The sequence below is a fragment of the Vipera berus genome, assembly GCF_964194415.1.
Source record: "Vipera berus genome assembly, chromosome: 2".
In the NCBI taxonomy this organism is placed as follows: Eukaryota; Metazoa; Chordata; class Lepidosauria; order Squamata; family Viperidae; genus Vipera; species Vipera berus.
This window is the reverse complement of record NC_138203.1, coordinates 203,933,100-203,949,925: the sequence shown is the minus strand read 5'-3', so window position 1 is coordinate 203,949,925 and position 16,826 is coordinate 203,933,100. Positions and strand designations below refer to the sequence as shown.

The following is a 16,826-nucleotide window of genomic DNA, read 5'->3' as shown; positions in this document are numbered from 1 at the left end:
GCCTTCGCTTTTCATCATTCTCACTCTCCCCCTCCCATTTTTATCATCTAACACATTAATTACTATTCTCATCAAGAAAAGAATATAGTTTATTTTCATATTTGAAGTATTAGTGGAATGCTACATGTACTATTTAGATGGGGGGAAAGAATTGCTCAAGAATTATACTGCCTTTGATTTTGTCTTGGGTATAAATTTGCAAAAATCAGACACTGAACCTATTAAAAATTATCCCCAAATGAATGGTTATATTCAATCCAATTCTTAATGTTCTCACAAACTCTCCTTCCAAAAAGAAGGAGATATGTAGATTCATAGGAGATAAAAAAAAGTAGGCAAGTGATGCGTTGTCAGTTTTATAGGCTTTATTGTGGTAATGAATCTTAAAAGAAAATGCAAATAGATCTTCTAACAAGAAAACTGAATGTATGGAAACACTAACTGATAACATGCATTTAAAATCTGATCCAGAAAGCCTAAAAAGGGTATATAGATATGGTTCTGTAATTCACAAGTCAGAAATCAGTCTTTAGAAGCAGACAAGGACTAACAATGCATGAAACATTGTCCTCTATTGAATTTTTTTTAAGAAAGGGTGAAGATCTGGTAGCCTGAAGATTAGGAGTGATGGAAATATTTTGCATGCTCACCAATTTTGTTTGTCATAGGAAAGTGACAAGTAGAATGAGGAAAAAATAGTATCCCACTTCTCTAGATAAATGTAGCTGTCAGTGTTGCCGGCTTGCCCTATCATAGATTCCACAAAGAGAGAGTAATGATGGCATGTCCACAAATCCCAAGACTTATGTGCTTGCCTCTGACATAGAACAAAATAGAATACTTTATTTGACCAAGTGTGATTAGACACACAAAGAATTTGTCTCCAATGCACATACAAGCACATCAGGATACATGTACAAAAAGCTGGATTAGTGTTGTGATGTTGCCACATTCATTTTGCTATTTTTTTCATTGCTGAAGTTTGTACCACACACCTATGTGTTGTATGTAAACTGAAAGCTCTGATCTCTGCTTTAGAGAGGCAGATATTTTACCTGGAAACTTAGCCAAACCTTTTAATATGCCTGTGTGTACAATGTGAATAAACACAAGAACATCTCTTTAGTGTATTCGCCTTTTGGTCTCTAAGACAGCTTCAGGTGTTTTGCATCAGTATAGGGAATAGGAAGTACAATGGAAGTTCAGTTCTTGCAACCTCTGGCAAATCATCCGTATTATGGCTAGAAGCCTCTTTCATTGAGAAAATGTGCTTTAAAACAGAACTGAGCCGGGAGTGATGACATTTCATCGACTCCTCTGCTTGCTGCAAATAGCACATTTCATTGGAAATCATTTGTCGAGGGCAGAAAAATTCTCAACACACAGCTCTACTCAATACCCAACTGTACTTCCACTCCTAGGGAAATGTTTTTCACCTTCCAAAAATGATCAGTGCCATATTGTTTCTTGTGTTTCAGAATAACACTTTACCGAGGAGGCAATTAGCTACAAGCACAAAGCTTGTAGAAAGCTTCAGCAGTGCTTAGGACCGTAGCACTTTTCACAAGGTAAATCGGTTTACAGTGGCTGGGAAACATTCCTTTGCTCTCTCTCTCTTCCCCCACATAATATTATCACCTGGAAATGTGAAATCTGGGATATTCTTCTGAACAAAGATACTTAATTGAAACCATAAATTACAGCTTCTTACCTGTGTACCAACTGTTTGCGGCTTACACAAGTGGCTGTCTCGTAGTCATGAGTGACACACACTTTGTGAGGGCTGCACTTTACCTTCAAACATGGGTCTTTAGTTGGGTCAAGGGCTATTAGAAACAAGATACAAAGAAGTTGTTTAGAAGATTACTCCTTTGTTCATTAGTCAAAATACTGAGTTAAAAATCAAAACCACTTCTCAGCTATTTTTGAAATGCTGTAAAATGTTTAATCCATTTGACCTCACAACTCTGTGTGATGAATGATATTCAGCTATTGTCAACTGGTCAAGGTCATCCAATGAACTTTCAAACTAATTAATTAGGACTTCAAGCTAGCCCTCTGCTTTATATTATGCTTTCAAGTCAGATTTTACTCCTAGCAACCTCCCAGGCAAGTCCCTGTGAGGGTTTTTTTTTTTTTTTGGCAAAAAGCTTCAGAAGAGATTTACCACTGCCTTCTTCCTATAGCTGAGAGAAAGTGGCTTGTCCAAACTCATCCAACTGGTTTCATGTTCATGGCTAGAAGGCTAGAGTTTAATTCTCTTGGTTTCTAGCCTATTACCTTTAGCCACTACACCAAACTTGCTCTGAGCTGTGGACTCTAGTAATTGCAATATCCTAACTACTGTCCTCCAAATATTACTTTTGAGGAACAACCATGTGTAACTATTGCCAACACATATGAAAGAACTAAGATTCAGTGGTTATCTAGGTTGCAACTGACATGGACAAAGATGTATTAATTCTGCTGGATAGATAGACAATGAAATATGTTACATTTTTTAAAAAATAAAAAAAAATAGATTTGGCCTCTAATTTTATCACCATCCTCAGCCAAAATTGCACGGAACATTTTATCAGTCCCATTGATCAATTTTCTAGGCTTTTGCATTCTAGAATTGCTTTCAAATAATTTTAATTAAGAAGAATGCTACATGGAACCTCTCAAGCCTGTCATAGAATACTAGCCCACATAATTTTTTCCTATATCTGTTGAAATAACAATTACATGATAAGGTATTAATTACTATTGTGCAACAGAATATACAGCAATTCCTGCGCCCTGTGTGACGTTTAGCAATTTTATGTTATTAAAATATATGATTTTCCTCTATTGATCCAACGTAACTCTTAAATGAACAAAAACATAGCATTCCACTTGAATTTAGTGCTAGAACAACACACAAATCCTAGTAAGGAGTGGACATACTATCCTTATTGAAAATACACTTAAAAATTACCTTCATTTTGCAAATAATCTTTGAAACTTTTATATACATATGCTCATGAATGATACTGCATTAATTGATAAAATAGAAATAATTACTTTTGTATTACAGTACTATTTTTACGGTAAACTGTAGTAGTACATTGTTATAGGGTTTGTGAAATTAATAGTATTGCATTGTACTGAAACTTTGGCCTACTGTTTTAATTCTAGAGAAAGAAAAATAGCCACTGATTTGAATTTTTCCCCAATACGTGGTAATTAAAATATTGTCACATCTGAGACGTACCATTTGGGGCTCCCAGCAACCTACTGATGTTTTTCTAATATTGTAATAGCAGATTTAATGCAAAATGGTTCATTTAGTTTATGCTACACCTTTGGGGTATAGAGTACAAACACAAACAAGATCCGAAGTATGTCAGCTGAAATGAAAGGATACACCTTCATGAAATGTGTATTTATTTTTTAAATGGGTTAATGTCAAAGAATGACAATAGCACTTAGACTTATATACCACTTCACAGTGCTTTACAGCCCTCTCTAAGTGGTTTATAGAGTCAGCATATTGTGCCCAACAACCTTGAGCTGGAGAGACTCACACTGCTGGCAGTCAGCAGAATTAGCCTGCAATATGGCAGTCTAACCTCCCATTTCAGAGAACACAACCTCGCTACAGATTTTAGTAAAGAAACATTGCCTACTTTGGGGATCTTACATTAAGACTTAACTTTCTGGAGAAGACTCTAACCCTGGGAAAGATGGGAAGAAATAGAATAGAATAGAATAGAATAGAATAGAATAGAATAGAATAGAATAGAATAGAATAGAATAGAATAGAATAGAATAGAATAGAATAGAATAGAACAGAACAGAACAGAACAGAACAGAACAGAACAGAACAGAATAGAATAGAATAGAATAGAATAGAATAGAATAGAATAGAGCTGGAAGGGACATTGGAGGTCTTCTGGACTCAGTTACAATGGTAATGGGGCACCGTTGGAAGAGCTGAAGGACTAAGGGTCAAATTATGATGGAGAAAAGCTATCTATGTGGTTGCTAAGAGTTAACAATGACTTGATGGCACATAATCAATCAATTAATCAATCATTTACTAACCATCTTTCATAACACAAAGTACCTTACATATTCAGGTAATCTTTAACTTACAACCATTCATTCAGCAATCATTCAAAGTTACCAAAAAAGGAGACATGGCCACTCCTTGCACACAAGACCATTGCAGCATCCCCCAGTGTCACATGATCAAATTCAGACATTTTACAATCAGCATGTATTTATTTATTTATATATATCAAACTTATTAGCTGCCCATCTCCCTCTCAGAGTGTTTACAATGATTGAGGCATCCCAGAGTCATATGCTTACCATTTGTGACCTGCCCAGCCAACTTTCAACAAGAAAAGTCAGTCTGTGTATGGGGGGAAAGCTAAGTTTGCTTAATGACTGTGTGATTCTCTTAACAACTGCAGCAATTTGCTAAATAATTGTGGCAATAAAGGTAGTAAAACCGGACATGACTCACTTAACTATATTGCTTAGGAGTTGACATTCTTATCCAGATTGTGGTCGTTAAGTCGAGGACTGTCTGTATTGAATAGAGATTTGAGTATAGTTCAACTCTGCTGTTTAGACATTGAAACAGAACTTTTTGTAAGATTTCCTTCCTTTCATTCAGGAAGGGAAAATTTAGAGCAGACTGTGGCAGGTATGTAGCACCTCTCTGCAAATCTACAAACCAAACACCGCTTTCCCAGAATCTGGTTGCATCTGCAAAGGGCAGTGACAGAATCCCAGGAAAAGATGCAATTGCTTTAAGAAGTTACATTTTGCTGCCATGAATGTCTGTGCACACGCCAAAGCAACTTGTGTTCTTTTAATGCAAATGTCGCACAGATCAAGTGATATCAGGGATTATCTGGAAGACTTGGACATTCAGAGGTTCCTTTCAGCTAAATATTCAATTTGTAGCCATTGGTGGAGCATGTACCAATGTCAGCCACAAGGTAGCACTATTTTCCTCATGACAAGTTAAATGGATTCCAGTAGGAGGAACTAATAAAAAGGATAACCTTGTGGCCATCTAAATCATAATGCAACAACTAATCCACATTGGGTAAATTAAACTGCACCATTTTATATACATCAAAATAATCTGGTCTTTCAGATCAGGTATTATATGTAGCTTAATAGCTGGATCGACATAGTAACAAGTCCTAAAATCTGCAATACACAAATTCTCAAATTATCATTTAGACTAAATTCCTGTTTACTAACATTGGAAGTCAACTCAGAGGCCTAATAAACAAGAATAAACAAGGGAACTTTAAATTATGTATTTAATCATAAATAATTTCTATACTAATTCCATACCCCTTAGCAGCAGCAAAAACACCATTTAGGGGGTAAGCTGCTCTCATCTGCAGTATAATACCACTGAAATGGCAAGATGAAATTTCTTAAAAATCAGCTAGCTCAACCTGCTGTATATCCAGATGTGTTACGTTTTCTTGGTTCGGAATTCTGGGAGTTGTAGTCCCAACACATATGGAGGATAACAGATTGGGGAAATTAGAGTTAACATAATTGAACTACAGATTCATTTAATTCATTAGTCTACAATTGGGAATCACTATGAAGTTGTACGCATCGCCAAACCTGGCAGTTTTGTGTTTTAAAACACTTGCATTATTTAAGCAGAGTTGCATTCAACTCCACTTTTCAAATCATCTACAAGTTTTTAATATGTATGCATTTTACACTATTATACATCATAAAACTGTTAAAATTGATGCATTGCTGTATTCTGATCTGTATATTAGTGTAGCAAGTAATAATAAAAATGCATATGAAAGCCATTCAAATATTGTTAGATCTCATTAGTGTCCTCTACATTCTGAAATGAAGACACTTAACAATAACAAAACAAGAGAAAGGAAGGCCAGTGAACACTATTCCAGAAGACTTTTTCAACTGGACTCTTCCCTCTATGCACGTTAGGTCTACTGACAAGAATTTGGCAGTGATTCACAGACACTGGGATAAATAGATTCCAGGATCATACTTGGGTTAAGGATGGCAGGGTCCTTAGTGCTCTCTGACCTTGGTTGTTATCTTGCAGACATTTCATTACCAAACTAGATAACATCATTAGTAGCCGAGCATGAAGGATCCACAGTTCAACTTTGAGCTACAAATATTCTCTTTTATCAGCAAGTTAAGGATCTCAGGCACCCAAAACAGCACAGGAAGATAACAAATTTCACTCCATGCTAGGATGAAGCCAGTTCAGGCAGTTGATGGCCCTCCATCAGTAGGAAAATGCAGCCACTTCTTATACCCACTACAGTTTAATTCTGACACTTTTCCTCCTCTGCTCTTCCCATGACCTAAAGGAGTTTTTCTTGCAGTTTTGAGCCCTGAAGCTGGGCAGTTATTGGTTGTTGACATAAAAGCCTACCCTGACAAACTCTGGCTTTCACAATATAACTCCACAGGATCATTGGCTCAACTTCCCATGGGATATATGGAACAATATTGCCATTGCTGTTTTTATTTATGATTGCTGCTATTGCTTGTAAGAGGGACGCGGTGGCTCAGTGGGTTAGGACGCTGAGCTTGTCGATCAGAAGGTCGGCAGTTTGGCGGGTCGAATCCCGAGTGCCGCGTAACAGAGTGAGCGCCTGTTACTCGTCCCAGCTTCTGCCAACCTAGCAGTTCGAAAGCACGTAAAAATGCAAGTAGAAAAATAGGGACCACTACGGTGGGAAGGTAACAGCGTTCTGTGCGCCTTTGGCATCTAGTCATGCCGGCCACATGACCACGGAGACGTCCTCGGACAAGCGCTGGCTCTTTGGCTTTGAAACGGAGATGAGCACCGGCCCCTAGAGTCGGAAACGACTAGCACGCATGTGCGGGGGAACCTTTACCTTTTACCTTATTGCTTGTAAAATGTTTTGATTAGATTTATATAACTGACAATGGAATATAAATAATTGACTCTCCACTGATAGAAGTAAAGGAAAGGTCTTCAAAATTTAATATTGAAAGAGAAATTTAAAATTGAATTTGCTGCAGTGGAAATTTACTGAGTGGAGAAGCAACTACAACGGCTGGGAAACAGGACAGGAAGGATGTAAGAGAAACACATAGGCAAAATTGTTATCTGGGTCTTCAGAATGGGAAAAGGAGCTGTAAGAGAAGATAACTAGCAAAACAGGAAAGAACCTATTTTTCTAAGAAGTCATAGAAAAGGGTGGGGGAGAACTCAGGCAGCTGAGCATGTGCAATTAGTTGATTAATATTAACTGACACACCTTGCATAAATTATCTCTTAATTTTAATGTACATGTGATGTATGATTTAGTATGTACCAGGAAATATGTAGGAGGCAGTCCGAAAGAGTGTAACCTCATAGTACCTTGGCCAATGGGGAAAGAGGAGGGATGTGTAGCCGGGACAGGGCTGTATAAAGAAGGGAATATTTTGGGTTGAAACTTTGGAGAGAAACAAGCTTGGATAGCTTCTCTCCCCATTTATTGCACTAAACGAAACAAAAGGCCTTCACTGTGTCTTGGCTGGTTATTGGTCAGGCGAGCTTGCCTCTGCTCACGAAGGAAAGTAGCCAGAAGCACATAACACCACTATTTAGTGTCAGAGTATATTATTGGTAAATAGTTTCCATTCAGTTGTTTAACTAATAAATAACAAGACCATGTCTCCATAGATATTGGAGGCACTGAACATTTCTGTCAGTTGCAGGCTGGTTGGTACATGTTCTATTTGATTCTCTTTTCTGATACAAAAGCACTATATCAAATAGGGTTTTCCCCAGCAAAACTACATTGTGCAAAGAACTAGCTGCATTTGGTGGTGCAAGGCCTCCCGAGCAACTCCATTTGCTGGGATGTCAAAATTTCTGCTACCAGGAAGTCATAAGGAGGTGAGTAGGAAATAGAGCCTTAACATTCACCCCCGTGTCTTTTCTCACCCTTCAGCTCAAATATACTGCTGCCATGTTAAGTATCAGAGTATATTATTGATAAATAGTTTCTATTCAGGTGTTTAACGAATAAGTAACAAAACCACGTCTTCATATTTTGGAGACACGGAATATTTGTGTCAGTTGCATGCTGGTTGATACATGTTCTATTGCACAAGAAAGTATAAAAACTGATTTGCACAGCAAAGAACATAAACTTAAATTATATCTCCTTAGCTTGGGATATGCCTTGACAGAAACAAAGAGTAATGCTCTACTTTTCGTAGGATTGATAGTAACTGGTACTTTACACTTTGAAGGACTGTGCTAAGATACAGGTACATAAAATGATAACTTACACCCTCTTCCCCCATTTATGACGGAACCTAAGACATATTTTCTGGAATATGCTAATGATAAATCACTCTCCATTAATAGGTTTCTAGGAGCAGATGTTCATCATCTGTTGGGAAAGAAGACCTATGGGGAATAAGATGAAAGAGAAACAAATCCTGAATTTTGCTATCTTAGTTATAACTGAAAACAGTGAGTGTGAAAGTTCTGACATGAACACTTGCAAATTTATATGCAGAGTACGAAGTGGGAAAACAGGAGCTGAAACAATTATTCATACAGGCTTTGCTCAGCAGTGCAGATAAGTGCCATTATGAGATGGCATGGCAACCTATCCTGGCTATGATACATGGCTTGCTACAATTTTTTCACTATCTTTTACTCTTATAAAAAAGAATACATTTTGCTATCTCACACAAAGAAAATGCCCTTTAATATTGACTGGGATTTCATTCATTCATATTCCCCACATCTGTATAAGGTTCTCCCCTCTACCCATTGATATGTATATTGCCTTCAAGAAGACCGTCATCCTCTATAAGGGAATTGTATATGTCACCATTAGATACACGATTAATCAGATGCAGTCAGAACAGTATTGTTTTATATATGTGTATATTATATATATTTTCCAGGATGTGTGCAATGGGGAATTGTGTCATACAGCCTTTTGCAAGTAGGCCAATCCATACTAATTTTCATGCCAATTTTCATTTCAGTTTCAAATAAACAAAAAGTCAGAGCACTTAATGACTTCCTCAATATGGCAGAGCCTTAGACAAAGTCCTTAACTATACCACTGTTCTCTATTCCAGTATCAGACCTTAATTTATGACTGGCTTCTTTCCGTTTAGTTTTCTCATTTCAGTACCCTAAGGGCCCAAAGACAGCCCTGTACATGTAAGGTACAGAAGAGTTTAGGGACATGAAATCAATGTGCTGGATCAGGCCAAAGACATATTGAACACAGTATTCTATGGGAGGATGATCAGATACCTGTAAAAAGCCAACATACAACTGCCAAGCACAACAGCATCCTGCCCTGCTCCTAGCAACTGATTTGTGAGAAATACTACCATAGTTACTGTACATCCATCATGCCCAGTGCTCACCATTGCTAGTCTTATTTTCATAAATTTTCATAAATTTTCAAATTAGTACCCATTGCGAACATCTTGAAATAGCACATGCCACATGTTTTGTTACTCCAACTACTTGTAAAGAATTTATTTTTCTGCTATTTTTTTACACACACATATACTTTTCCATAACATTTTGTAGCATTTCCTCATGGAGGAACTGTTTCAGTTTTCTGAACTATGGGACTTCCTTGCGTGACCACTTAAACAAATGACTGAGATGTAAGAAACACTTCACAGCTAGTTTTGTATATATCTTATACAAGGAGAACCCCTGTGTTGTTGGCTATATACACCTCATTGCATCTATCTTTCAACCAATTCCTGCCTGTCACAACAAATAGTCTCATCACAACTCCACTTCTACTCAGCAGCTGTAGAAGAACATTCAGAAAAAATTACAATAAAATCTTTAGTTTCTCTTAACTTGGCAAGTACTTTGATTCTCTTTTCTGATTCAAAAGCACTACATCAGACAGGCATTTTTCCCAGAAAAGCAACACTGTGCAAAGAACTAGCTACATATGGTGGTGCAAGGCCTCCAAAGCAACTCCAGTTTGCTAGGATGTGAAAATTTCTGCTGTATAACTCCTACCAGGAAGTCATAAGGTGATGGGTAGGAAATAAAACCATAACATTTGCACCCATTTCATCCAAAGAGTTAACTTGTCTCACCCTTCAGCTCATATATACAGCTGCCATGTCAAGGAAATCTTACTGAATACAACCAGATAAATATCTAAAATGTTGTAACAGATGGCAGCCACCAGAAAAAAAAATCATAAATATGTCAAGGATGGAAGTAAGATGAGCAGCTCACTGAAAACAGTCTTTCTCTACTGAGTTACCATTGGCCCAAAGACAAGAAAAGGTCAGCTATCTTGCATGTGTCAAATTTCTGTCTAAAGCCAATTTATTCAAATTTTCTGACTTTAACATTAAAATGTGTAATTCACCCATTACTAGAGTGTCTCTTCTTCCATTGTTTTCCAGCTGACCTTTTATTATTCATAACTTCCTAAGCCTTTTATTAAATCCATAAATCCTCTGCAGCTCTCCCAGAGCTCTTGAAATAACTGGGAAATAAAGACCAACAAGTACATCTTATCCCCAGCAGCAGCACATGGAAATATGTATGTATGTGTATGTGTGTCCACGTGCACAGTACACAGCAGCTACATGACAAAACTGTTTGTCTCATGAATTCTTTTCCTATGAAGAGACAGCAGACCATTTTGCTATGGGTGATCTAGATTTATTTATTTATTTATTATTGGGACTTATATGCCGCCCTATCTCCCGAAGGACTCAGGGCGGCTAACAACAATAAAATACAACGATACAAAAGTTAAAAAGAATTAAATTAACAGCCCCAATAGAATAAATTAAAATTGAAGTTAAAAATTAACTTGCTTTGTCCATTCTTCCTTGGATATCACAAAAAGCTATAACTTCACTGAACTCTGTGAGAAATAACTAATCATAGTGGTTGAGAATTTTTTCTATTATATTTCTTACTTATGGATCATGATTATGAAAGAAGACATATGAACTGAGGGAAAAACTTTCAAATTCAGATGGTAAAAATCCATTGGAGAGTTGGAACATAAGACTATACTGTAGCTCTAGGCGATGCACTAAATGAATAACACAACAAAATTTATTTTTCGTTCATGTGAGGGTGATAATAAATAAATACTCCCAAAGGCTTTCTGGAATGGATATCAGCAGAACTTTATAATGTACTTGCAAGGTGATTTATTTGCTTGCTTTGGCTTCACAGTCACTGTTTTATTTATTTATTTTAAATCAGTCCAACCTCACAAACATTCAGTAACGCTGCCACTTAAAAGGACTGTTAAAGGTAATACAACATTATGTGAACTCACTTCATTTTCAATACTGGGCTTTGTATGGACCATGAATATTCAAAAGCAAATGTATTTTTATGTAGCATAAGAGTCTAGTATAATTGACTTCCCTGCAGAATTAATGTTCTCTTACAGGAGGCCAATTGGGCTTTTAGAGGTTGGAAATTACAAAGACACATTGCAGTTTATTTACAAACATGTGACTATAGCATCACATCGCATATTTAATTCTAGGAACTGCCGGCTACCACATATTGCAGATAGTCCTCGATTTATGAAATGACTGAGCCCAGAACGTGATCATAAGTTGTATTCACACGACCATCTGGCTTAATAACAACTAGCTCAGCTCTCCCTACTGTGGAATTTAAGTGACTACGCAAGTCATTAAGCAGAGCAGAGGGGTTTCTTAAGGGGATAAGAAAGGCCTTGGGAGGGCTGGTGCAGGCTCAGACTGTAGCTCCCAGGGCCTTCCTCACCCTAAGGCAGCACTTACACAGCTTCCAGCCCTGTGTCCCACCTCCTTAAGCCTCCTTTCCCTGTCATGCCTCGCTCCGCTTAACTTTTCCAAAAATCGTCTTTCTCAAAGAGAAGCAGGTGATGTGTCATGCAGCCTTTCTATAAAGAAGCTTTGCGGTGCCATCCTGGAAACGGTTATGATTTCTGTGATCCAAAACTTGTGGCCATTCCTAAAATAATCCCCCGCTACAGCAGCTTCTGTATAGGAGGACTGCTTCTCCCTGGGAAAGGTGATCTTTGGAAAACGTAAATGGGGTGGGGGACCCAAGGGAACAGGATCCAATGGGATAGGAAGCAGGTCCAAGGCCTGTGGGAACCCTTGTTGGGTGAGAAATAGACCCAGCCTATGACCGGCTCTGTTTGTGTGACAGGGACAACCCCTTTTTCCTTTTGACAAATTAATAGGCTGGAAAAAACCCAACCCAAATTTATTTACAGTTCCAAAATGATGAAATCTTTCAAACAAAAAAAGCAGCAGAATATTTTCTTCAATAAATGATTCAAAACATCAAACAAGAGTCAACAAACAAGAGTCAAACAGATTAGCAAGAACAGACCAGGATTCTCTTTGAATGTCTATGAACGGTTGCCTTCAGCAACCAGCACTGCCCACACCTTCCCCTTTTATTATCTGTCCCAAGGCGTGGCTTCTCAATGCCTTCTCCTCCTTTCACTGAATTGCCTCATTGATTTTCTCTGCTCTACTCTGCTGGATTGCCTTCTGCTTCTAGCATCTCTGAACAGATTCAGCTGTGACTCCTCTGAGTCCGACACCTCCTCCTCACACAGCTAAGTCTCATGAGGAACACGACTGGAGGTCCTGCAGTGCTTCAGAGCCTCCCTCTGACACTGAAGCCTCTCCAAATCCCTCCTCCTCCTCCTCCTCAGATTCCCCGGACTCAGCTGCTGGGAGCACATACTGACACTGAATCACAACAAGACCCAAGGAACCTAGGTGCGTAGGGTGGAGGGGGAAGACAGATGGGTGGTGGCAGTTGCAGTGTTCTTGTGGCTGTTTGTGAGGGTGTATGGATTGCTAAGCAGGCAACATTTGTTTATATGATTGTGAGGCTACTGCAGTGGCCAAAATATTTGGTACAAGTCATAAGCCATTTCAGCATTGTCGTAATTTTGAATGGTTACTGAACGAGTGGTCACAAGTCTGTATACACTTAGAAAAAATACTTGCACACCAAAATGCTAACTATCTCTCTTCTCCTTCTGTCTTGAAACACTTTTCCAAAACTTTAATATGCAGGCCTTAATCAGCCTCCTTTATCAGGAAAAGTGATAATAAATGAGAATTCATTTTTCCCAAATGGCTGTTGCATTTTATGCATAATCTTTGTATAGTTGCTAAACATTAAGCTCCTCTTGAGCAACCATCTGATCAATTGGCCTTTTTCCCAACAAAAGGTGAAATTTGCTCAGCATTCTTGTCAGAAGCACAGAGATTCATGTATAAGCCATATGTTTCCTTGATCTACAACATATTTATTTAAGACATTTATACAACCACTGATACCAAACTAGGGGCACCACCTAATCAAGAATTACAACAGTAATAAAACAACATAACAACCATAATGAAACTCTAAGCATTAAAGCAAAAACCTGGCACCAAGTTAAGCTTCCAACATGCAGTCATCTTATCCTATCCCAGTAATTTTTGGAAGGTTAGGAGGGGAGAGGCCTGCTAAACTTCAGTGGAAAGGATATTCCATTGGGCAGGGGCTGACATGGAAAAGGGAAGCTTCCTAGCTCCCATAAAGTGGAAATGTCTAAAGGAAGTGACTAGGAGTGTGCCCTATCTAATATGATGTGACACATTGATATCATTAGGGAAAGGCGGTCTTGAGATAACCTGGCTCTGTGCCATATAGGGTTTTAAAGGTAATAAACAGCATTTTAATTGCACCCAGAAGGAAACTAGAAACTAATGCAGCTTGCACAACTGAGATGTTACATGGGGTAAACCCAGGTGCACCCATCACTGAATGCACCATTGCATTCTAGGCCAATTTTACATTCTGGGTGGCCTGAATTTTGTATACTTATGTCTGTCCTGTGTTTTATCATATTACCCATATGTGTAACCGATGCATATAAATGTGTAATAGATGAAGAGACATAATAGAAAATGAAAATTATGGCTAGTGAGGAAAAAAGTTATAAAAGTTGAATTTAAAAGCATTTAGCTCTATTTATTATTCTCTTATGATATATGATTCAGTAATATATTCATGATCCATGCAGATCCATCCTTCACTCAATGTAGCTTTAACTTTCTTTATAGTAAAGTTGTCATTTCTCTATATCATGATCCTAGAGTGCTGTATATGTCAAAATACATGCATAAAGCTATAGTAATCTGCTCCTAAAGCAGTATAGACATATACATTCTGGGTGGCCTGAATTTTGTATACTTATGTCTGTCCTGTGTTTTATCATATTACCCATGTGTGTAACCGATGCAAATAAATGTGTAATAGATGAAGAGACATAATAGAAAATGAAAATTATGGCTAGTGAGGAAAAAAGTTATAAAAGTTGAATTTAAAAGCATTTAGCTCCATTTATTATTCTCTTATGATATATGATTCAGTAATATATTCATGATCCATGCAGATCCATCCTTCACTCAATGTAGCTTTAACTTTCTTTATAGTAAAGTTGTCATTTCTCTATATCATGATCCTAGAGTGCTGTATATGTCAAAATACATGCATAAAGCTATAGTAATCTGCTCCTAAAGCAGTATAGACATATACATCAATGTATCCCATTACATAAAAGAGAATCCTTTTCAACAACTTGCTTTTATGTGAATGGTTCCTATGAGAAAACTCAGTGTAGAAAATATCAACATAAACCTAGTTAGGAGAAAAGAAGTTTCTTAAAATATTGGCAATCTTAGAATCTTTGGAAGGATTGATGTAGGCCACGGATGTCAAACTAGCTGTGTCATGTGATGTGTCATGACGTATCACTACTTTTTTCTCATTGCTGGAACTGGTCTCTGCATGATGCAACCGGTCCGAGGACCAGCAGTTTGACACCCCTGTTTTAGGCCATCAAGTTCAATGCACTGTTTGGTGCAAGAATCTGGATTAAGATATCCCAGGCACAAATGGCTGTCCAGCTTCTACTTCACATTTCAAATAAATAGAAGTTTCCTATATTTCTCAGTAACTGGTCACATTGGTAAACTATTACTGTCATTAGGAAGTTTTTTCTTTCTGTAACTGACACTATGTCCTGTACTTTAATACGGCTCATGATCTTATTCAGTGAAGTTCCCACTGAGATACCTGAATATTTGAAAAGAACCTTCACACTCTCCTTTAGTCATCTTTTCTCAAGGCTAAACACATCCAGTTTCCTCTTTTTCTAAATCCCATGAGAGAGTTACTTTTCAAATATATGAGCCATCTCATTTTGATTATATGCATCTGTTTGTATCTGCTTGTCAACCTCCAACTTGCTTAATATCTGGCACCCTAAACTGGGAAAAATACCTCAGATGGATCTCACTAATACAAAGCATACAGCTGTTATTACACTGCTGTTGGTGTATGATAATACAGTATGCATGTTGGAAAAAAACTTATTTTAGACAAATCCATAGTGATTTCTAAAGTCATTGCATTATTTTTAAGGTGCTTATAAAAAGGTAAAGGTTCCCCCACACATGCGTGCTAATCATTTCCAACTCTAGGGGCCGGTGCTCATCTCTGTTTCAAAGCCAAAGAGCCAGCGCTTGTCCGAAGATGTCTCCGTGGTCATGTGGCCGGCATGACTAGACACCAAAGGCGCACAGAACGCTGTTACCTTCCCACCGGAGTGGTCCCTATTTTTCTACTTGCATTTTTACGTGCTTTCGAACTGCTAGGTAGGCAGAAGCTGGGACGAGTAACAGGCGCTCACTCTGCTACGCAGCACTCGGGATTCGACCCGCCAAACTGCCGACTATCTAATCGACAAGCTCAGCGTCCTAACCCACTGAGCCACCGTGTCCCTTATAGACTGACATTTTATTATTATTATTATTATTATTATTATTATTATTATTATTATTATTATTATTATTATTATTATTATTATTATCTTATTATTTACTTATTATTATTATTTATTTATAGACTGACATTATTATAGGTGCTTATAGACTGACATTATTTACTATATAATCTTTCCATATAGTAGTTCTCCAGATACTACTTATTTTGAAGATAAAGAGAAAATTTTCTCTCCTTTAGTATCTAGTATACCATTCAAACTTTAGGATATTTCATGCATCATATGCAATTTTCCTTAATACCTTGTACTATTTGTGCACTTTCACTGATTTCTTTCCTATTTTCTTCTGCTTGACAGAGTTGTTTGTGTTTACAATTTCAGTATCATGTATTTTGTAGAAAATCCCAGTGGTCCTGAGTTCTTTCTCCCATGAGCTTTTCCTGCCACAAAACCTTCCCTTCTGCATTATTATCCTGAGATTAACATTTGTGTTTTTGGAGATAAAGATACATATTGTAAACACATTTAACTTTCCCTTAAATACAAGAGTCTAAACTAAAAGTTGACTTTCCACCACACTACTTCCACTTTTGTTTGCTAATGCACCTTCTATATGTGGAGGCTAATAAGTACACTGACTGCCTTATATTCCTTTCAGAGTTTTTGAAACAATATCTGATTGTTACAGACTTGGCTTTACATAAACTACAGCATATGACAGTAAAATACATGGATTGTACTAAGGAAAATGTACTTATTATCATTCACATTGGCACTTTTCAAAGTCAACATTCAAAGCTGAAATACAATGGGACTGGTAGATATCCGGTCTCAAGATACTGTAAAATAACTCCCCTCCATATTATAATAATGATAACAAGTTGAATAATGGCAGCCTCCTTGTCAAAGGTTCCAGTTAAAATAAATAATGTGAGAGAAGAAAAACCAGGCTGGTAAAAAATTAACACTTAA

At 37.5% G+C, this 16,826-nt stretch overlaps 1 protein-coding gene across 2 annotated transcripts in view; it reads right to left on the bottom strand.

Moving 5' to 3' along the window:
* The window catches only part of SPOCK1 (SPARC (osteonectin), cwcv and kazal like domains proteoglycan 1), a gene marked incomplete at its 3' end in the record, with an annotated part of 528,644 nt that overhangs the window by 244,261 nt on the left and 267,557 nt on the right, over window positions 1–16,826 (bottom strand). For both annotated transcript variants that reach the window (XM_081316772.1, XM_081316771.1), the window contains one exon: window positions 1,712–1,826. In XM_081316772.1, coding sequence (XP_081172898.1) covers window positions 1,712–1,826 — 115 coding nt within the window. The remainder of the gene's footprint in view (window positions 1–1,711; window positions 1,827–16,826) is intronic.